Source organism: Eptesicus fuscus, chromosome 7 (assembly GCF_027574615.1).
Source record: "Eptesicus fuscus isolate TK198812 chromosome 7, DD_ASM_mEF_20220401, whole genome shotgun sequence".
NCBI classification, from domain to species: Eukaryota; Metazoa; Chordata; class Mammalia; order Chiroptera; family Vespertilionidae; genus Eptesicus; species Eptesicus fuscus.
This window is the reverse complement of record NC_072479.1, coordinates 41,417,246-41,441,448: the sequence shown is the minus strand read 5'-3', so window position 1 is coordinate 41,441,448 and position 24,203 is coordinate 41,417,246. Positions and strand designations below refer to the sequence as shown.

At 40.1% G+C, this 24,203-nt stretch overlaps 1 protein-coding gene across 1 annotated transcript in view; it reads right to left on the bottom strand.

The window, feature by feature from the left end:
* PTPRR (protein tyrosine phosphatase receptor type R) overlaps positions 1 to 24,203 on the bottom strand; it is a 226,823-nt gene that overhangs the window by 86,993 nt on the left and 115,627 nt on the right. Inside the window, exons 6-7 of the mRNA XM_054718843.1 lie at positions 18,712 to 18,822; positions 7,744 to 8,006 (exon numbers count right to left, since the gene is read on the bottom strand). Of these exons, the coding sequence (XP_054574818.1) occupies positions 7,744 to 8,006; positions 18,712 to 18,822 (374 nt within the window). The remainder of the gene's footprint in view (positions 1 to 7,743; positions 8,007 to 18,711; positions 18,823 to 24,203) is intronic.

Genomic DNA, 24,203 nt, shown 5'->3' with positions numbered 1-24,203 from the left:
TTCATTAACCACTATTACCTTTTGTCTCATGCCTTGTCATGAATTTTTAGGCAGATTTCAAAACTTTTGCCTCCATTTCCTTAATCCCAGTGTAATTGTTTTGTTTACATATTTTTATTAATTTCAGAGAGGAAGGGAGGGAGAGAGAGATAGAACATCAATGATGAGAGAGAATCATTGATGGGCTGCCTCCTGCACACCCCTACTTGGGAATGAGCCTGCAACCTGGGCATGTGCCCTGACCGGGAATCGAACTGTGACCTCCTGGTTCATAGATCGATGCTCAACTATTGAGTGACCACGTTCAGGCCCAGTGTTATTATTTTTAATAAGGAACCCTTTAAAGTTTTTTTCTAACCTTTCAGAACTCCAACCTACCTACATAAAAAGGCAATCGTGTCTAGCCTACCAATCAAGAGAGAAACAGCTTGGTGAGCACCGTTAATGAAGGGCTTGTGCATGTTTTCCATGCCTCCCCAGCTTTGGCCATCCCTATAAAAGCATTTTATAAGGATATGATCATAAAAACAAGAGAAGCTTAAAAGTTTTATCATCTGTATCATCGAGGAAGAAGTAGAACATAGTGGTCATGTGCAGATTTTGTAGCCAGACTGTCCAGATTTGAATTTCCAACTCTATCTTTATTCCTTTGTGATAGCAGACATGTTATTCAATCTCTCCATGTTTCTGTTAGCTAACCTGCAAGAAGGGCATGAAAATAGTATTTGCTTCAAGGGGTGTTGTGAAGAGTGTATGAGATAACACATTAGCACCATGGTTGGCACGTGGTAGGTTACTGGTAATACGTTAGCTTTTGTTATTTTTCCTTCTCTTCCCACTGCATGGGCAGCAGCATTTGGAGGGGCACAGACATGTGCCCTCCCACGTCCACTGTCCACCACACACAGTGAAATGAGCTCAGTTATTACCGAGACAGCTTGAATAATAGAGAGCCCTCCCCCGCCAAAGCCCTGGAGAACAGTTTTTGGCTGGACTTTTCTGGATTATTGCCTCATGTCTCCCTCTCAGTTTGGCTTCTTTTTTATATCTATGTTTGCCATCACCTTGGTCTTTTATGCTGTGTTACCACTGAGCCTCTAGAATGGGAACACACCAACGGAAGAAAGCCCAAGACTGATGGTGAGCTTCTAGACTGGCAATGAAATGGTTATCCACCTTGAGTGTTTTGAATCTGCTGCACAAATTGAATTTTACTTGACTTAGAATCTGAAAAACATCCTGAAAGACAAGCATGAAATTTGCTAAGACAAATAACAGTGTGACACTCTATAATATACCTACTTACTAAAGACATTGATTTAGAATCTATTTTGTACTTATTTCCCACAGAATATGTGCTCCCCCACCCCCACTCATCACTTGCCTAGTAGCACAGCCTGGGAACCAGGCTGCTTGGGTTCAAATTCTACTTGTCACTCTTACACCCCCCAGTGACTTATTATTAGGTTACTTGGGCAGTGACTTAAACTCTGAACATTAATTTCCTCTCTGTAAGGAAGGGATAATAATAATAATAATAATAATAATAATAATATGAGGGTTAAATGAGATAATGCAGGCAAAGGGTCAACAATCTCATTGTAATGTTATTTTTAGTGACGTTACTTGGAGTTAAGTTAGGATTGACTTGTCAATGGTTGTTTGTCATCTATATTATCCCCATATGGTGAGGCAGAGAAAATGAGTCATGGCTGATAGACTGTGTTCAGTGGTGCTGGGTCATAGGTTCCATTAGAACAAACAGTATATACCCGAAGGAGGCAATGTGGTACATGTATGACAGCCTGGAAAGATTGGGGGGAAAGGTGAAGGGATTAAGAAGCACAAATTGGTAGCTACGGAACAGTCACAGAGTTATCAAGTACAGCATAGGGAATATAATCAATAACATTGTAATAACTATGTATGGGGCCAGGTGGATACTTGAAATATCAGGGGAACACTTTGTATAGAACATGATGTCTAACCACTGTGCTGTACACCTGACACTAATACAGAACCATATTGGAATGTAAACTGTAATTGAAAAAAATGACCGTGGAAACCTGGAGTAAACACTCAGCTCTGCCGTAACTAGTGTTGTAACCTTTGGCAAATGTAGTGAAGCTGTTGGTGCCCCGCCCGGATCACCTTTCCCAGGCTGGTGGCCATACCTCCCCTCCCCTGAGGCTGGGAGCATTGGCTGTGAATGGCACACTGCGGCCACCTCTCTGTAGAGTCACACTCAGCTGATGGAGTGGCCTAGTCCAGAGATCCTAGGAAGTTATGCCTCCACCTTCCCCAGAATGGCCTGAAGTCAATGGTTGAGTGGCATGGGGTCCAGAGGCCCAGTCTGTTTGCCTTTAGGTGCAACACCTGTTCATGAGGTGCCACTCCTGCTCCACGCTCCCTGCGTGATCAGGCTGGGGCCCGACATCAGCTGAAACCACCTCTTTACTCGGCTTCTCTTCTGTCTGCTTCCCCTACTTTCGCTCGGGCTTCTCCTGAGAGCATCCTCTCCACAGATCACTTGGAGGAGAACCTGTGCCTCAGGCTCTGCTGTCAGGGAACCTCTCCTAAGGCCCAAGAGAGCAGCGTCTGGGTCTCAGTGTCACTTGACAGAAAACGAGGGAGTTGGATTCATTTTCATTGATGGGTCTATTTCACGAATACAGATGATAATTTCTGAGTATTTTTGCATACTTTGTACCAAGATATTCAGGTGTATCCATTCTCTGTTCTTTCCCTTTTCTTATATCTTCCAAAGGGAGGTCAGTATCCTCTAAGTCCAACTTTTTGAACACTGACATGTTTTTCTGCTAGGGAGAGCCGGGGCAGAAGTCAGGACGTTCCACCTGGCCCGGAGGAAATGCTGGTGAACAAAGGCTTTGAGTTTAGGTGTAGGATACTCAACATTTTCTCTGAGACTGAGTTTCATTGCCTCCACCACTGCAGACATCTTTCTAGCTCCGAGAGGAATCTCCCAGGCTCAGCCAGGTTGTAACCCCCAAGGAAACCTTTAATACCACCTACCTTGGTGCCGTATATCATTTGCACAGAACTTATGGATAGATAACAAAATAAACCATATTACAGTACAGATTAAGAAGCTAGAGCATATTTATTTCTTAGGCAGTGGTCGCCTGGCTTAACTGTCACAAGAGCTATGCCAGGCATTCCTGACCTAGGAATGGGAGCAGAGAACAAAACCAAAAAGAATGCTAGATTTCTCTTTCCTTCTGAAAGCCACCACGTCGTTTTATTTTGATTGTTGACTTAATGGGATGCTTTTAAAAAAGGCAAGACAGATATTATCATACTTATTTTGATAATTAACAAAGGACTTTATTAACAAGTTGAGTCACTTGTTTAGTAAACATCAGAAGTTGTATTAGCACAGAGACTCAGCTCTGTAATTTATCATTAGGCTATTTGTTCTTGTGGAAGTTTCTTTAAATTATATATATTTTTTATTGATTTCAGAGAGGAAGGGAGAGGGAGAAAGAGATAGAAACATCAATGATGAGAGAGAGAGTCATCGATTGGCTGCCTCTTGCACACCCCCTACTGGGGATGGAGCATGTGCCCCTACTGGGAATCAAACCATGACCTCCTGCCTCATAGGTGGACACTCAACCATTGACCCATGCTGGCTGGGCTTGTGAGAGTTTCTTTAGAAATATATGAGATCCCAAGATGTAAAGGAACATTAATTAATTAAGTAATCCACTCTGTAATGTTTTTCAAGTGTTTGCTATGTATCTCAATTACAGGAATCATGGGAGGCACCAGAGTATCTCGAGATTCTCACAAGCTGGTGAAGGGACAGGTCATACCATTCAAAAACCAGTTTCAGTCCCTTTGTGAATTATTCTTTAACTAAAACCACTGCTGGAGGAGTGGCATATGTGAGGATGCAGAGGTGTTAAAATCGCTGTGGGCACAATAGGTGTCATGGTGATGGCTGAAGGTAAGTTTCATGTTGGGATCTGGAGACTAGAGATAGAAGGAGGAGGAAGAGGGACCAGGTGAACAAAGATGCAAATGTGGATAGGAACATAGCACACTGGGGGGAAGAGAGCAGATGGAAGGGAAGGTTTATTTTGATGGGATAGTGGCTAGCAGGTTTGGAAAGAATGATCAGGGCCAGATGGTTTAGGACTTCGAAGGCCCAGAGAGATGGTTTGTGCCTTATCCTGTAGACAAAGGGGAGCTATAAGATTTTTTTATAGAGCAACGTAACAATGCAAGTATTGTCATAGCAAGATAACTCAGTGAGAGAAGAGAATTAGATCAGGCAGATAAGATAAAAGAAAATAATATATGTGAAATATGAAACACATATTCATCCTGATATCATTTTTACAATCATAAGGCAACATGATTCAAATATGAAATAGTGGGATCTTAGTCCAGGGTAATGGTTACAAAGAGACAATAAGGAAAACATCTGAGGAGCAAGGATCAATGTGATTTGGTGACTAGTTGGAACTAGGGAGAAAAAAAGAGGAAGCTACTATGTCTCTCACCTTATGCTTCTTTAATCTTCATAATTTTCAGGTTATATACTTTGTACTAGTTAAGCATAGGCATTTGACTTTATATATTTTAAAATTTATTTTTAATTTAAAATCATATTTTATTATTAATAAATAGTGCCCTGGTGCATGGATTCATGCACATTGAAAAGAAATTAATTAGAAGGTGGCCGGTGGGGCGGGACTGGGCGAGATGGAATGGACATGCCCTGGAGCCAACTTCCCGTGGTCCCTCCCCGGCCAGCTGCACCTGGGGCAGCACTGCGGCTCGAAGGGAGTCTGCAGAGTGAGTGGGGGTCCCTCCAGCAGGCGGGGTCCCTCAGCCTGGCCTGTGGGGATAAGGCTGAAACCAGCTCTCCCAAGGGGTCCCGGATTGCGAGAGGGTGGTTCTCGGGTGATGCACCCCAGAATTGGGCTCCCTCCTCTATGGTTCCAGGGTGCATCACCCAAGAACCACCACTGCCAAGTCACCACAGCTTGGCAGCTCCTGCGTTGAGTGTCTGCCCTGGTGGTCAGTGCACGTCATAGCTACCGGTCGGATGGTCGGATGGTCGGACGGTCACTTAGTCTTTTATATAATGTTAGAATAATGGATTCTTCTCATCAGGGATGAGAGATTTATATGGCATGACCCAAAAATTTTGAGACAAATGACTCATAATGTAAACTTAATAGCCTCATGGTGATTTTAATAAAGCCAGAACAGAGGATTAATATTTTACTCCAGGATAGGAAGGTAGAGGACTGTAAAAGACAAAGCTATTTTAAAGGTACATAAGCACAAATTAAGTTTTACGGCTTTAAACTCTCAGAAAAGTTTTCTGACTCCATAAAACACTGTATATCATTCATATTTTATCATTCTTAAAACTCATTACTACACTATCTTGGCAGGAAATTATGGTAGAAAAATAGGGTGAGAGTAGATGAGGAAGAGATGATGGAATAAGCAAAGTGTTTCCCTATCATAAGTGAAAGGTGACCTGAGAATTATTCATTATAATATTCATTCATTCATTCCTTAAAGCATTTACTTCTAGGAGTTCTGGCTTCTCAAGAATTATATTCTATATGTAAGACACAAAGAGACAATTAAATCATGTATGTGCCCTTCAGAGTATAGGGAGTAGGACATTACTAAATGAAAACTTTACCTAGACCTGAGAAGTCATAAACACTGTATGCACACAGGGTTATAGGACGAGAGCAGAGGGGAACAGAGGAGAGAGCTGAGTTGGTGTCAGTAAGGTGGGCTAGAGAAAGAAGGGCAGGAGCTAGAGGAAGCTTGGGATGGCTTTCAAGAGAAAGTGATGCTTGAATTTCCCTCTGCATATTCCTTTTCTATCCCTTACTCCATGCCTCACCTTCGCACCTCTTCTCTCCTCACTGGCTAATCCAACCACAACCACTTCTTCTCTTACTACCTTTGACATGAATGCTTCCTAAAGAAGTACCTCCAGCTCGATCTACTCCTTTGATGAAACTCTGAAGTTACGGAGAGAAGAGTCTGCATGGGAGTCTACAGGTAGCCAACCAAGTACCAAAAAATAATGTCTTGGAGGCCAAAGGAAAAGAAAGTTTAGCACTAGATGTGAAAATGAAATGTGCTCTGTGGTTAGTCTGTTGGCAAAGTTGGCAAACATATGTGAGAGAAATAGTGACGATGGAAGTTTGAAGACCAATAAGGCAACAAATATACTCTGCTCATTTAAGACCCATTTGGAGAAGGGGGGAAAGATAAGAACCAGAGGAGGAACTGGGTTAAGGGAGCTTCTTTGATACAAAAGAAACCTGTTTCTATGCTGGGGGATAGCTTTAGCAGCGAGGGTACAGTTGAAAACGGAGAAGGAAATTGATGGAGTCAGTTATGACAATTGGGAGGGAATGACCTGGAACTTCTGTAGACAGAATCACTCTCTCTCCTGCTTGAGGTGGGAAGGAAGTGGGAGGCCACGGGTGGGGATGCAGGGGAGTGTGAAGACCAGGGGCAGGGAATCCATTTAGTTACTGATTACACACTTGCTTTGCTTAAGTCTCCTACGTTAACCACAAACATGAGTAAGAGACCATGCCAGTACTCTCCTTTATTGAACATTCACTTCATTTAAACGAATAAACAGATATTTAACCTTATGCTCCTTGAAATCCCAACATGTCCAGCAGTGGCTGACAAAGGGCAGGATGCTGGGAAGAAGTACTCCCTAGAGTATTTAATCACTGACCTTGCTTAGAATTGGTGCCACATGATGACAATAAAAATTAGTCTGACTTTTAGTCAGTTTTATAATCATCTTTAAATCATCTCTAGAAAATGACCCCCTTATGGCCTGCATCTGAGCAGATCTTTTCTGCCCCCTTGCCTTTGGTACACTCCTGATGCTCAGATGCCTGCTTCAAGGTTTCTCTTTGAAAAACAAACAAACAAACACATAAATGCTTAAAATTAATTTGGGTAACAAGCGTGAAAGAACCTGAGGAAGTGAAGAAGTCAAGTTTAACCCCCTCATGTTACAGAAGAAGAAAGTGAGGCCCAGAAAAGTGTATGGCTCATGAAGCCACTCAATCTAGAAATGACAGAGCTGGGTCCCAACTCCAGTTCTCCTGACTCCCGGTTAGCTTCAGGAAAAGTTCCATCCTGTCTGTCTTTCCATACTGCCACCCAGACGGCAAGTTAGTGGTATTCAAGCAAGGGAATGGTACCCAGATGCATAAGGAATCCATCAAATGTTTGGGGGGAGGAGGTAGAAAGAATGACTTGATTGCTCTCCATTTCCCTTCCCTTATGAAGTCCAAGTGTTTTCCCTTTAAGGACTTTGGAACTCACTGTAACCAATCCCTTTCTTTTCAATCCATTCATTGTTGGTTTTGTGTGTGTTTAATTCTCACTCAAGGATATTTTTCCATTGATTTTTTTTTAGAGAAAGCGGAAGAGGGAAAGACAGAGAGAAATATCGATGTGAGAGAAACACATCTATTGGTTGCCTCCTGCACAAGCTCCGACCAGGGCCCAGGCCGGGGAGGAGCCTGCAACTGAGGTACGTGCCCTTCACCGGAATCGAAGCCAGGACCCTTTGGTCTTCCTGGTGTCCATTTGGTATGAGAGATGGTACCTAATATGCCAATCATCTCTAGTTTTATCCTTTTTAGTTGGTGAGTACTCTAAAAAAATCAACATGTGGGAGACACAGAAAAAGCTCTTACGTACCTCTCTTGAAGTCCGATGGGTTTCATTTTGAAAGGAGAAGGGCAGACAGAGGTGGTAGCTTTGATCTCAGGAGCGTATCGACCTTGAGGGTCCACGACCACACTCAGGACCTTCGGCGCCTGCTCAGGCTGGACCATGCTGTGGACTGTCTTGGCCTCGGACTGTGCTGGCTGTAAAGCGAGGGGTGAGAGGTGGATCTCCTGATTTTTCTCTTTATCTTGTCTCAAAGAAAGCTGAAACTTTTCTTTTAATCTGTAAAGAATCTATGGAAGGAGATATAAAGGGCTGCTGTCACATTTTTCACACTCAACAACCAAGTATGATCTCTTCCACCCCAGCCTAGAAGACAAACCAAAGTAAACGTTTAATGGTCATGCAAGTAAGCAAAGACTTCTGGGGCGGTTTCTCAGGTTTGTGGTATTGAGATTTTTCTCAAAAGAATATACTTGGTATTTCTAGTTATGGTGCACAAACATGTGAAATATATCTGCACATAAATATATTCTCCAAATTGTATTAAAAGTAAATTTGACTAATGATATTAAAGTGTCAGTTAGCCGTTTGATCAGAGGTAAGCTTTTAATTAAAATGACTGAAATGGAAGGTTATAGAAGGCATAAGCATGAAGTATGGGTTTATGACATTTACAGAAACAGAGATCTGCATCCAATACAACATGTAAGAAGAAAGTCTTGCGAAATATTAATGAAAGTATAGTTATGCTATAATCCATAATTTCCTATGTTGGTAAATATCTGCATTAGTCATATGTTAGCTTAAGGATCTCAAAATAATTAAATTTAGGGCATCTATCAAAGAATAATTTGGACAACCAGTATATTTTTTCTTACCCTTTGCCCCATTTAATTTTTAGGTATGTAGAAAAAAAATATTACGTTCTTCCATCCTCGGAGCTCTTTCTGGAACAGCTAATAGAATTTGGAAGTGGCAGGATCTTTACTCTTAAACTTATGAAAGAACTGGACTGACTTTGCTGAGACACTCCAATGGACCATAGTGTGAGGTGAGCAAAGTTTGTCTTTCCTATCCTCAGGCTTCCCTTTTTATAGGTCCTTTTTTTTCTCTTTTCTTTTAAAAATTTACTCATTTATTTTTATTCAAATTAAATTCTTTTCCTAGTTTTACTGAGATCTAATTGACATACAACACTGTACACATTTAAGGTGTACAAAAGCACAATTTGATACTATTCCTCTTGTCTCGATGCTGACTCCTCCACTCCAGTTCCTGCTGGAACTAGATGTCCTTGTTCAAGGACATGACTTGATTAGTTCATTCACACGAAGAGCTGACTTAACCCATCATCTGCAATGACAGTGCTGATGACATCTGCATCCCACTGAGCTCCCTGCTTAGTTCCTGGGATCCAGCACCTATAGGAGTGTTATTTTTGAGGATGGGCTTCTCGGGCTCTTTCAGCCACCTCTACTTTAGTCATGAGGCTAATTCTTTCTTTCCTTTTCTGCCAGAGTTCCTTTAAATTCTAGTAATCTCTATATTTTAAATCCACTGGAAAGATACAAAGTCTAAATATATATTTTTTTCTTGTTAAGGGATGAACAAACAGAAAAGAAAGTTAGGAAAGAATTCACCTGAAATCGTGGAGGAAATAAATACCTTTGATAACTTATTTCAGAAAATAGTTTAGAAAATATTTGTCTAGTATTCTTAAAATATATTGGTTAAAAAAAAGCTTATTCAACAAGATAAAATTATTTAAAAGAATCAGGATAAAATAAAAATACAACAATCTAAAATGAAAAGGTATCAGACTGAGATTAAACAGAAAATAAATCAAAGAACTGAAAACTCAGTAGTAGGATTTGCAAGCAACAAAGAACAGACCCGACAATGCCTGAAATACTATCATCACTGGTGTATACGGTTTATATGGAAAAGCCAAGAGACTACCTGGAATGTAGAGCGAAAGGATAGAGAAATGAAGATAAAGACAAGAGGAAAGACAGGACATGGAAGTCAAAGAAGAGTCTCAGTAAACGATAAACCAGAATCAGTGAATGAAAGAGAAGCAAGTCATTCAAAGCTATTTCAGTGCTCAGTATGTCATGCATTGTGAAAGGTACAGCACCCTGATCCTGTGGAATTTACTGACACAGAATGAAAAAAGTTCGTAGTTTAAAAAGTGTATGTCACTTGAAAGAACAGTACGTGTGAGAATAAAATGGGGCACATTTGCATGACTTTGAGAAAAAAATACATGTTACAATGGATGTGTGAATTCCACAACTAGCTACATATATGTGCATGTAGATGAAGCCAACAGAATTGTTCAAATACTCGAGGTGTCAGAAAATATACTATCTGTGTACCCTTCCTGAAAAAAACAACAACCCTCAAAGTCATGAGAAAAGATGATTCAAAATGAAGAAGTAAAGAACTAGAAATTGTGAGGTACAAGAGAGCTTTAGAATGATTTAAACACAGAGTGAAAACTAAAGGTAATTATGTTTCAGACGTTGTCTACAATCCAACATCTCTAATTATAGTAACAAGTAAGGAGGTTGGAGGAGGCCAGAGAGGTAAAAAAATAAAGGCGAATGTATGTTCAGTGACTTTTTAATTAGGGATATGGAGGGAATCAGAGTTAAGATAGTCACTGGAGGTCCTTTGAACCTAACTGTATATTAAAGAGGTAGAAGTCTAGCTAAACAACCTGGCGTGCCTAAAGCAACATTCGGCGGGGACAGAGCCAGGCCCCAGCGCAGCGTGGTCCTGCGGGCCGTGCACGCCGCCGCCCCCCCCCCCCCCACACACCGCCTCTGGCACTGCTCTTCACCGCACTGTCCTCCTTGAAGATGACTCTGAAATCACACCTGCAACGGATGTGGCTCCCGCCACTGAGTTTGAAAGCTACCAAAACTAAGAAAATAGCTTTGGGGAGTGGAAAGATCTTCTTAAGGAAAAAGACTATGCACATCTGGGATACAACTAGAAACACATATTATAATGCGAACTGCCAGAAATCAAAGAGAATCCTTAATGGTTTTGTGTCAGTTTACTTCCTCATAACCTGGGACCTTTTACACAGGTGCTATTCATCGACTCTGATAGGGTAAAGCTAAATCTCCCATGACAAATATCACTAAAAGAAAAAGAAAGCATCTCATGCCAGGGACCCGTCTTCTTGCTGTCATTATGATTATTGTCACAAGCTATGGGATAGAAAATACTAAAGGTTACTCCCCTCCCTCTCTGCATAATGCCAAAGGATGGGGACGTTTTGAACATATTGCTTCTCTTCAGTATCTATAACCCTTATAAGACACTTTGCCACCACAGCACTGTGCAAAACCAAAACTCCTACTAGAACAGTACAATCAGATGACACATGTGTCAAGCTGAACACATAGCTACTGAAGGATGAGGTCATAGAATTTAAGGTGGGATAGTGTTTTCTTTAAAAATTGCAAACAAGTTATTTTTCTGAATGAGAACAGAAACAAATATATCTGTACATTTACAGAAAAATATAAATAGAAGATAATGGATATATTATATATTCCAAGCTCTTGCCACCTAAATGTAATAGGTAATCAGAACATTTGTTTGCCTGTTTACATCTGGGTTTTGGAGAAGCACAGTTCAAGACTGGAAATGAGGAAGCCAAGGAAATGCCAGCCTTCACAACAGTTATTGGCAGGTCACGCTTATGATGCTGTTCGTGTGAAACAAGCTCTAGTCCAATGTCCTTTACCGTCCACGAGCTTATGTTCTTGATGAGCCTCCGCCAGGCATTTTACAGTCGTCTGCTTACTTCATCTCTGGTCAGAGGTCAATTTTTAATACGTGTCTATATAGTACCTGTACAAACTGGTTGTTACATCTGTAACGAGGGAAAAGAAGAACTTGGAGAATGTATATCACTATTTAAAAATACTCAAGAGAGAGATCTAACTGTCTGAAAAAAATGTGCAAAAACTGAGGAGCTTGCAACTTGACAATAAGGCATTTGCCATGTAAGGAAGCTGGAGGGCAGCGGTTCTCCGCCAGCAGGGATTTTGTTCTGGGGGCATCTGGCAATGTCTGGGATGGTTTGTGATTGTCATTCTGGAGTGTGTGTGGGGTACTGCTGGCATCTAGTGGGCAGATAGTAGAAATGCTGCTAAATACCTTACAACGCACAGGACAGAGCCCCTCCCCACAACAGATGATCTACCCAGTCCAAAATGTCAACAGTGCTGCTGTGGGGAAATCTGGGATAAGAGATCTTAAACAATCACCTGGCTGATCCCCTCATTTTGCTTTTAAGCCCAGAGTGGTTTAATAATTTATGGACAGTTAGAAATAAAGTCTAGAACCCAGGTTTCCTGACTTATGCCTGTGATCATTGCCCTCTCCTGTTCTTGTAAATCCCACATCCTTCCCACCTCTTTCCTGAAGCCTCTGCCAAGGCGTCAGAGATTTCCCTCTGTGGCTGGAGAGCCAGATACAGCTGATGCGCCTTTCTCTGTGAGAATGCACTTTGTTTGAGAGTTCAACCTCACAGCTTGCCATAGCAAAGGCAAGTCAATATTTTTGATTTTACCGTTAGAGCTTGTTGTTTGAATCTTAGGATGCAATGCAATGTTTTGATCACTTGAAAAAAAGAAAAGAGAAAGGAATAAAAGTTAAACTATAGCAAGAGAAAAACAACAATAGCAGGAAAAAGAAAGCCAGGGGGACACAGAAATGAGAGGAAGCTAAAGAGCATTCTATAAAGCTCTTTTGCATCTCATAGTTTTTTGGTTTTTTTAAAAAATATATATTTTATTGATTTTTTACAGAGAGGAAGGGAAGGGGATAGAGTTAGAAACATCTATCAGCTGCCTCTTGCACACCCTCTACTGGGGATGTGCCTGCAACCAAGACACATGCCCTTGACCGGAATCGAACCTGGGACCCTTCAGTCCGAAGGCTGGCACTCTATCCACTGAGCCAAACCAGTCAAGGCATGCAGCTCATAGTTTTTATTTAAAAAACTACATAACCAGGTAACACAAAACATCTGTGTGAAAAACATATGTTCAAATTTTAAAATGCCACCAACAGTCCAAAGGATATACATTTTTCTTGACAGTATTTTACAGTTAGTTCTAAAAGAGCTCAATCATTTATTTTATTTAATTGGATAAACTTGAATTCCTACATTATTCCAGAAACAAGACATTGTGGATGCAGAGATGGCACTTAATGCTATCCTCTAGAAGTTCACAGAAGAGACAGATGTGCCCAGTAAAAGATACTAAGTACAAAAATAGAGTGTGACCCTAACCGGTTTGGCTCAGTGGCTAGAGCATTGGCCTGCAAACTGAAGGGTCCCAGGTTCGATTCCGGTCAAGGGCATGTACCTTGGTTGCAGGCACATCCCCAGGAAGGGGGTGTGCAGGAGGCAGCTCATCGATGTTTCTCTCTCATCAATGTTTCTCTCTTATCAATGTTTCTAACTCTCTATCCCTCTCCCTTCCTCTCTGTAAAAGATCAATAAAATATATTTAAAACAAACAAACAAACAAACAAAAACAAAACAAAAATAGAATATGTCCACAGTAGGTATGGTGTGGTACACATTTATGAGTTCTGCCTGTGTTGAATGGCTCTGATTAATATAGAGCCATTCTCATCCTGTTATTAGACCACTTTGTGGTCAGAAATAGATGCCAACAAGATAGAGTTACAGAATCAAACGGAACCTCAATTTGACAACATTATCCATGAAATCATGGCAAAGAGTTTTTATTTGTAATTTGCATTGATTTCAGAGAGGAAGGGAGAGAGAGAGAGAGAGATAGAAACATCAATGATGAGTGAGAACCATTGATCGGCTGCCTTCTGCATGCCCCCCACTGGAGATTGAGCCTGCAACCTGGACCTGTGCCCTGACTGGGAATTGAACCGTGACCTCCTAGTTCATAGGTTGACACTCAACCTCTGAGCCACACTGGTCAGGTGTGAGAGAGTTCTAACTTTTAATCCAGATAGACTTGGACTTGAATCCCAATTCCTGTCCTCAGACACCCCCATACACACACCCACACATTGTCTGTTCTTTCTCAACTTACTTATCGTCTCTGAACCATGGTTTCCTCATCAGTAAAATTAGGAAACGGATATCTATTAACTATTTATGCATAAAGCCTATAGTTAACAACACTATTTTATATATTTAAAGATGTGTTAAGAGGGTAAATCTTATGTTGTGTTCTTATAACAACACAAAATAATAATACTAAATGAAGAGAGGAAAACATTGGAGGTAATGAATATGTTTATGGCATAGATTGTGGTGATGCTTTCATGGGTATATATTTATCCCTAGACTCAAGTGGTATGCAATAAACATGTATCGCTTTTTATATGCTAATCATAACTCAGCAAAGTGGTATTAAAATACACTGAATGTTGAATACCAGGCAGTAAATTTAACATGAGTAATTATGCAATAAATAATAATTATTATTATATTTAGTAAGGGGATTGTATTCTTACCTAAATGACTTTCATTAGTACAGGAAAAAAATTGAAAATTAGTTTGAGAAATAGACTTATTTTGGAAAATGGTTTGAACCAAATAATTCTTCTAGGACTCTAATCCCATTTCCTTCAATCTCTAGGGATTATACATAACAAATTAGAAAAGTGTGGCTATTTATGTCCACCTTTGACATGTATTTACTGAGTGATGCTCAGGCTGAAGCAGGTGGTCTGACCTAGGATTTCCTGCCTCACCTAACAAGGCCAGGACTAGAGAAACTCTCTGTATGACATAGAAATGGCTCTAACATGCCAGAGCTTTTATTGACCCAAACAGCTGTTTTTGTGTGTTTTCTGGGCTTTCCAGAAGCAATCTGGCTTATAAATATCTCTACCTATATTTCATGAATACCTTTGTACTTGTCACTAACTCTCTAAGTACATTTGAAGGTCTATTCTTTCTATTATTTATTCAAGTTTAAGAACCAATTCTGAATGGATTGGAAGTTGCCCACACATTTTTTTCTTAGAAAATTGTATTTGTCTATTTGTCACTTCACCCACTGTACATTCACATTTGAGAGGTGCTAAATAAGTCGCACATTTGAAATGTCATGTGTGCCTAATTTTATGCCTGGCAACATATTTTTTTTTATGTTGAGAAAAGTAAACAATATACTGCATTTCAAAAATGTTGCCAAGCCTTATGTTATTGTTATACAGCATACAAATCTCCATTACAGCAATTTACCTATATAATTTCATAATAAAATCACATGCTTTTCATTTGTATGATATGTAGGAAGGCTGGATGCAAATAATGGTATTTGATCTCTCATAAATATAATTAATGCCCCTAGAAAAATTCTGGGTTATATCTTTTATTTTTCCATGGAATCAACAAAATTATGAGAAACAGAATTGGAATATGTATTTAAGAATCACAAAAGTGATAGTATAACTATTACTGAGAGATCTAAGTAAGAAACTTAACTTTAAATCAAGATCATTATTAAAAACATTGGAACATTTATAAAGATAAGCTTATTTTAGAGAATTACATTTGACATCCCCCTAAATGTGAACTGTTGACTTGTCAGTGGTTAAGTTGCATCATATAAACTTAACTTCATCTTAAGCCCATCTGTTAGATGGTATTTATTTTTCTGTCAATATTAACTCCTTTCTAATGTACTGACGGCTTGTTCCCCTATTAGTTCATTCTACTACTTTATTTCATTAATTCAAGAATTATCAGAATACCATTTAGAAGTATTGCTTCTCTCACTACTCCCCACCCCCAAAGTGTGCCTTCGCCCGGAAATGGGAGCATTGCCACCCAGACAGTCAGCCAAATAAACCAAGAATCATCCTTAATTTTTTTCTTTCCTTCTCCCCGAGAATCAGTACACAGCAAAGTCCTGTCAGTTCCACCTACAGCTAAACCCCAATCCTTCCCCTCTCTTCCTCTCCTCCACTCCTACTCAGGGCCACTGTCACCTTTCTCGTCAGGCTAATACAACAGCCTCCAGAATCCTCCTCTCCCGCCCCGCCCCAGGCTCTGTCCACAACCACTGGGCCCGCAGAGAACCTGATCTTTAAACACACACATCAAAGCTCAGCTTAGAGCACGCAGCTTCCTGCTTCTTGAATTCAAAGAGGCCAAGCTTAGCCCCTCCTCAGCTGTTCCCACCTCCCCACATTTTCCTGCTGCACACATCTCAGTTTGCTTTGCTCCCCCCCCCCGCCCCGTCACTGTTATGTTATCTCTTCATGGCACTTAACATGATTTGAGATGTTTTTAAACTAATAAACTTAATTTTTAGGTTTACATTTTTAGATTTACAGAAAAATTGAACAGAGAATATAGAGTTCCTTTTACTCCTTCTCCCCTACCTCCCTAAACAATGTCCCCTATTACTAACATCTTGCATTAGAATGGTATATCTGTTATAATGGCTGAGCCAATATTGATAGAATTAACCAAAATCTATAGTCTAGATTAAGGTCACTCGTACTGTTGTACAAATCCATAAAGTCATATACGGGGGTGGGCAAAAGTAAGTTAATAATAATAATAATAATAATAATAATAATAAATAATACAGTAATAAATAAATCAAAATACAAGAATAAACTCTGTGTTTCTTGTACTCACAACTGTAAGCCTACTTTTGCCAACCCCTGTATTCACTATTATAAAATACAGAATAGCTTCGTTGACCCAAAAATCTGCTTCACCTATTCACTCTACCCCACCCCACCTCTGGCAGCCACTGATCTTTTTATTGTCTCTATAGGTTTGCTTTACAGAATGTCATATACCTGGAATCCTACAATATGTTCACTATTTGATTTTTTAAAAATATCAATTATTTTTTTAAAAAATCCCTCATGAGAACAGAGACCGTCTCTGTCTTGTTCTTTCCTTTGCCCACAGTACCAACAACAGACCCTCAGTGGCTCCTCTGTAGGAATGTGTGGATTGAATGAATGGATGAATCTACCCACCAACCTCGTCAAGTGCAACCACCTCCCCCTCTGAAATATTCCTTTCCCGAATCGCCCTAGTAACCTTGGAGCAGACTTATCTGGGTTTCGGACTTCTCCACTGATGCTGTGCAGATTATTAGGAAAAGAAGAGTTGCTCCCCGGCCCCACGTGGTTGAGGGTGTGACTGCTCTGGGGCCTTTGGCCACCTGGGACCAATGTCTCACAGAGGGGTTTTCCCCGTCATTGTCATTTTAGACTCGTGGGTGCTCCTTGGGTTGGAAATGCAGAATCTTACACATTAGTGGCAAGCTCTGCGCTGCCTCCCTCAGCCTCTCGTACTCACAGGCTGCTCAGGGGTCTGCCTCCCTTCTTTCCCCCCTTTAACCTTGCCTTTGCTCTTCCGAATCTCACCATTCACCCCTGAACAATTTCCATTTTTTCTCTCTTTACCCCTTTCTATCTTCCGCCCTCGCATCCTTTCCCATCAGTGAAGCAGAAAAACACACTAATGTGCCTGACAAGAGCGAGCACGGCGCTGGAGATGACCCGCGCTAAGAAAACGGAGAACCCAGGTATTTTAAAGTACAATGAACTCTAACCAGAAACCACACCTTCCCAAACACTGAAAACCGCCCAGAGGTCTCCGCCACAGTTTCCATAACCTCCAACCTTCTCTCGCTAAAATGCTTTTTCCTGAACCTCTACCATTAATATGTACAAATCAATTTCCTCACTCAACTCTTAAACAATTCTTTGATTTATTGGGCCACAATTTGTAGGAATCTTTTTTAATGCCTGGCCCATAGGAGGTCCCTCTGAATTTATTAGGATGGAAGCTTTGGGGTGTTTTTACTACTTCCTATATTTAGATTCAAGGAAATATGCTTATCATCACCCTAGTCAAGGCCTTCATTGTTTTATAGCCTTCAAATTGGACCTACTCAGCTTCTGTCTTTTCAAACAACCCTAATCTTTCCAACATAAACCCTTTCCCAGCAGGGGGAGCACAAATGAGGGAACAAAATCCAATAAAACACTGGCAGCACTGGTGATTGCAGAAAGAATAAAATAGCAGGATGTCTTTTTTTTTGGGGGGGGGTATTTGAAACCTAAGGAAGGAATGTTTTTAAAAATGTGCAAAATTAAAAAGAACGCAGCACACAGGAAAAAGTTACTAAAACCCATTTTTAAACTTCAAATATTTTAGGGTACCTCACAGTATTTCGAAAGAATAAGAAGATCCGTTTCCATTTGAAGGGTTAACTGTTAACTCATTCAATACCGAAGAGCATTGCCTAGTTTAATGAGCTTAGGTTTACTTTGGGTTCTATTGTTTTTAAAATTAGAAATATACCTTTAAAGGCTGCACATTCATAATTTGTAATTTAAAGAGCTATTTGCAGTTGCACTTTTATAGTATTCGTTCACCTAAAAACATTAGTTGGTAGTGAGTTGTGCAGCCTTTGGGTCTACAATGTCCTTTCGTGCCTGGAATTTCATAAAATGCTTTCAGGGCCCTTTAAAAAGAAGTTAGTTAATCAACCACTTTTTAATGAGTCAGCTTGCCTCTAAGACATTATTTCTTTTAAAAAGAGGTTGACGTCCAGCTAAATAGCCTGTTCCATAAAAAGTGATATAAATGAAGGAGTAAGTAAGCCCAAGTGTGCCCGTGGGACTTGAATGACTTTGAGGGTCACTTTAGTGACCTCGGGGAACCACTTTCTAAAGCTCCATTCTCAGGGTTGATCAAGTTACTAAAAGCCCAGTGCAATCCCAGCTCCCTCCTGCAGGTCAGAATCCATAATTGCGCAGGTTTCCTTCAGCTATCACTCCTCTGCCAGGGATGCGATCCCCCAGTTTAGCAGGATCACAGTCTTGCTTCTGTTCCCGGCCTTTTCAGCATTCGTGTGAACGGTAAATGTACCCAATAATATTAAGCAGCGGGCTCAGCAAAGGATAAAATAGATAAAGAAGCAAACTTACCATCAAGCATGTTACTATCATAACAAAGATGCTGAGAAATATGACAACGGCATAAAATCCTTCTTTGCTCCAGATTTTGTCCGCTTCATGCTGCCCTTGTAGAACATTTTTCTTTAAAAGCAAAACAGAAAGTCCGGCGTTAAATGAGAGCTGGAGGAGACGGGCGTTCTTATCAGACACTAAACATATTTTTAGCTTTCTTCCATTCAGTGTAGTAGAACACACCTACATTCCTCGCTGCCAGCGCTGCTTCTCACACTGCTCTGAGGCAAGGCGCTGCCCCCTGGAAGAGACTGTTTCACCTCCTGTCCTGGAGCAGGCAGGCCCCGCACCGCATGCCAGGTCCGGGGCTTCGTCAATGCCCCTTACAGTCTCTCTTGGAAATGACCTGGTTCACAGGTATGAGAGCTCCGTTCTGTTCTGCGTTGGAGGAAATTGTTTCTGAAGCTTTCTTTACCCTGTGTGAAGTCCCCTCCCACAACAACACCCTGGTTTACGTGCTGCAATACATCTCTTAACTTCTCAACAAAAGTGAAACAGGTGCAAACAAAATCTCATGGTGCATTAGTAAACAGAGCAACGATGTCAGGATCATTTCCTTCTCCTCTTTCCTCCTCTGTTGTCAAAGCTTTTCATTTTTTTTAAAATGCAGCCCTATTTGTCAAAATCTGATTAAAGTACCAACCTCAACTGCATAAATTGTTAGAATATTACATTTTATTTAAGCTTCAGGGAACACCAAAAAAGTCCAGAATTATTTAGTAATAAAAGGTGAACTAAATAGTTTTATTTTTATTTATACTTTTTTTGTTTACTACTATGGGGTGGAAAAGCATGAATAAAATGTGAATGAGTGTCTTAATTTTATTTCATTTACTCTTTTTTTTAAAGCATATCTACTAAATCAAGTTTTAGAATGCTATTAGTTTTATGATTCCGTGAAATTTATAGATTTATAGTTAAAGAAACTTCAACCTGAAACCAAACGGCCCACAATTGGGAAAGACATACAAAGGCGGCTCAATCAAGTAAAATGTTCCCACTTTGCTGAAGGCGGCCTTTCCCCCCTTTTGTGAGAGGATGTCTGCCTGGGATAGTGTCTCCAATAAGTAAGAAAGTCTTGAAGAAGGAGATATTGAATGATGGACAGTCACAGGGAGAAAGGCCCTGGGAACTGAGAAGTCATCTTGGACATTTCAGGGGCAATGAATTCCCAGCTAAATGTAACCACTGGGGAGACTCCAGTGGAACAGGACAACCTAGCTGATCCTAGTCCATCCACAGAACCATGAGAAATAAATAGTAGTCATCACACAAAAAAAGAAAGAAAGCCTTGAATAAAACCTGTCCTTGTGTCTGAACTTAGAAATCATTGCTAATTACCTTTGCGGCATTAAAAAAAAGAAAGAAAAGAATACGTTCACCATTTGTAAATTAGACAAAATGAAACATTTCCCTTGAAAAACATTTTATGAAAACTTTTATTCTGGAGCTCAATGAGTGGGGAGTTGAATAAGACAGAACAGAGAGGGTCTGTTAAATTAAATTAGTTAAATTGTGATCAAAAACAAATTGAGGGAGTCTTTTATTGCTTGAAATAGTTGAGTTTCCATGTCCTTTGCTTGTAAAACATTGATGTACTAGTACTCACCATACCATCTTGCTTACTTTCTAAGACACAGACAAATTTATGGATATAAGAAATGATTTTGAGATATATTTTTAAAATATGTGAATAGTAAGTGGATGGAGAATCTGAAAATACTTGATGAAATGATTGGAAACCAAGTATCTTTCTGGACAGGAAATCTTGGGTTCAGGTGACATCTCATCTTTTACTCTTTGAGCTCATCCAGATATATTTTATTCCAATGTGTCCATAAACATAGCTGGCAACTAATAAAATAAAAATAAAAAAAACAACACTCCTGAAGAAATCAGGTATAAATATGTTAATGAGGTTTGGTTTGGTTTTTTTTTGCAGGCAACTAAATAGCATCTATTGCTTGCTATAAAGGCCAACTAGTTAAGCCTTCAAGTAGGCAGCATAAACCTGTCAAATTTAAGAATGAGGATGTGAGCTTTAGTTAATGAATGTAATGTGGATCAAAAGGGGTGGTTAGGTGGGTGGTAAGAGATTTTGTGTTCCTAACCTGTGGAATAACAACATGTTCCTTTCTGTGTAAGACATATCTGTTTTGTTTTTCTTTTACCTAAAGCAGCAATGATGGAAGAATTAGCCTCCCTCCCCCACTCTCCCACCCCCAGTTAGAAAGACACATGTTTTGTACTCCCAGAACTTAGTCACTGCACTTTCTTGGTAAATAGATTTCCTTCTGAGTCACGCTATTCCTGCTGAGCACCACTATATTTGTACAGAGATCTAAAAGACTTGATAAGGGCAGGGTAATAAATGGAAAAGTTTGTAGTTAACATTCCACAAATCAAAAGAAGATAATTCATAATACTCTCCCATCTAACCTTTGCATGAGGTTGAAGTGATGCCTTTTATATTTTGTCAGGAGACTGGGGGTTCAATAGTTCAGAGACTCCATGGCCGGGTCAAGCCAATGCTATTGTGTCATCTTTACATCTTATTTCAGATATTCTAATAATATTTTCCCTTTAACTTTGTCACGGTGAAAGTTGTTGGGTTTTGTTTTGTCTTGTGATTTAAAATTTGGGCATGTTCCTGTATCACTATATCAATGAGAATGGCTTCTCTATATCCCATTTAATAATTTGATGCAGTATAGTTTTCTTGTTTGTTTGTTTTTTAAACCCATTCTGATCCCAGAAGGTGGAAGAGATTCCCAAATGCTTGGAGATATAATATAGAGGCTTTACACAGGGGTAGGGAACCTTTTTTCTGCCAAGGGCCATTTGGATATTTATAACATCATTTCAGGGCCATACAAAATTATCAACTTCACAATCAGCCTACTATATTTGGTCAAACATTTCATTAACTCACCCCTAATGCCATGGCAGGGCCAGAACAAATGATTTTGAGGGCCTTACACAGCCCGAGGGCCGGATGGTCCCTGCCCCTGCTGCAGGAGACATATCTATTTAGAAGAGATAAGCGCAAAGAATGAGAACGGAGTAGAAATGTAAGTTACCTGGTTAGTTGATTGACTTAGGCAGATAAGTGAGATGCAGCCTACAGTAATGTAGTTTTGTTAGGTGCAGGCACACTTCCACTGTGAATACACAGGGTAAGGAGTTCAGTCTGAATGGTCTAACATATGTTAACATTGTTTTCCTCCTCAGCACTGTATAGCTGGGACTGTAAAGCTGAGACTGTTGGCTAATGTTCCTAGTTCGAGGGAACAGTCACCAAACTCCCGGATTATGGCTTATATTCATTTGGTATGAGTTTTTTCTCTTTGTAAATATTCCATGGAAGTATCAGTTGACACATTGGCCTGTTATTTAATGAAGGTAACTTCCTCCTTTGCAATATAAGACCTGTAAAACTGGAGTAGTTTGCAACTGAACAAAAACAACCAAATCCTTAAGTCATTTTTAGTGTGAATGCAAAACTTATTGTTTCAATGGATATTTACAAAAACATTTAGAAATGGAAACTAAAATAATGAATTTAATTTAATTTTCCTGAGATTTGACTTATTAGGTAAGAAGTCTAGTTTTATCTTTATGAGCATCTTAAAATAATATTTGTGTGCTTATAATGTTCTAGGTACTGTATAAAAATATATTTTTTAAAATGCATTTTCTCCCCCCCTCCCACACACACACACAAAAAAAACCACAAAAAAAAGCACACACATAGTTTCAAAATGAAAACAGACAATAAACAAAAGTAATTCTCTATTTGGTATTTTTCTTTCTTTCCCAAGAGTTTTTTTCTAAAAAAAAAAAAAAAAAATCAAACAAAAAGAAATGGCAGCAACAAAAAACACATCCTTCCCTGAAAGAAGATAATATAAGTTTAGGAATAGATGCTTTGAGACATGATTCACAATGTTCTGTGACCCATGCAAAGGATGAAAAACCAAAAAAAAAACACCAATATTCATTTTTTTCTCTTCATAAGCATGCTCCCATAGCAGAGCTATAATTTTAGGATAAAAATGTGGAAGAATGGGCTGAGGCATAAGCTGTCATCACACACTAACCGCAGAGATGGATAAAGAAGCGGGGACCCTTCATTGTGAACAGCTTGAACAACTATTCACAAATGCTTCGGCGGGGCCCCTTTGGGCCGTTCCTGTCGGAAGCCCCCATGAGGGCACTAGCCCCCATTTCTGCATTTCCGGCTTCAGGTCAGAGGGTAATGCTGGGCCCCTTTTCAAAGCACCTGCAAAAGGCTCAATCAATTCATCTGTCCTTGATAAAATAGCCAATTAAAACACGTGCCAGCCTCCTGTAACATCATTATTTCTGAGGGTCTAGATTTCCTAGATTTCTAGATTCCCACAATTTCACCAGAAAAATATTAAGTCTTGACCATCAAATACACTTTCATTATTAAAATAGAGACCTGTGGTCTTTGGGCTAATAGTTCTGTGATGAGAGTCAGGCTAAGCTTTCACCTTTCACCGAGCTGGGGGCTGTGGAGGACCCCCAAGTGTGTACTTGATATTAAGTAGATTTTTGAATGGTTCACAAATCTGGATGACTCACTAAGCTGCCATATTCCTAAAGCATTAAGAATAGTATTTAAACTCAGATTAAAGCAACAGGGAAGAATGCTATGTAAGCCACTGAAAGCTCACAGGAAGCAGAAGAAAGTAATCCAAGGGTCTTTTTAGATTTTAAAGCATTGTCCCAGGAAAAATGTGTGCAAGTCAGTCTGTGAAGGACCTGGACACACAGGACGGGGTTTGGTTCGATGCACAAAGGGAAGCCCCTCAGCGCTGCATGCGGGTAAGGGGTGTGGGTGTTTAAGCTCATGTTGATCTTTCCCTCTGGGCTCTTCTTCCTCAAAGCCCCCACGGCACAACAGGGCAACGTGATCATACACTCCCCTGCATTCTCCATGTCTGCTTGTATATTATCTGCCTTATTAGAGAACAATCCTACTGAAAGCAACCATCATATGTTATTTGTTTGTTTATTCATTTATCTTCTTCCTTTGGATACCAGCAGCACAGTGTTTGGCTGCCGCTGTGCCCATTGAATACCACGCACTGAATGAGGCACCAAGGACACAGATAAAGTGACATGGCATGTCTCTTGAGGAACCTGTAGTGTAGAGATGGACTTGAAGACCAAGAGAGGATAAGGGGTTTTTATATTAAGCTCAAGGAGAACACAAATCAATGAGCATTCACATCTAGGGAAGGCTTCGCTTTGTAGTAGACTGATCTTGAAACACGAAAGGTGCGTAGAAGGATCAACGCATGCAAAAGCATGGAGGGAAGAGAAAGTATGGAGGTGTCACGGTACCTATGAAGTTTGGAATTGCCGAAGCAAAATCTAGGAGAGTGTTGTTGAACAGTTATAAAGCCTAGCACACTAAGGAT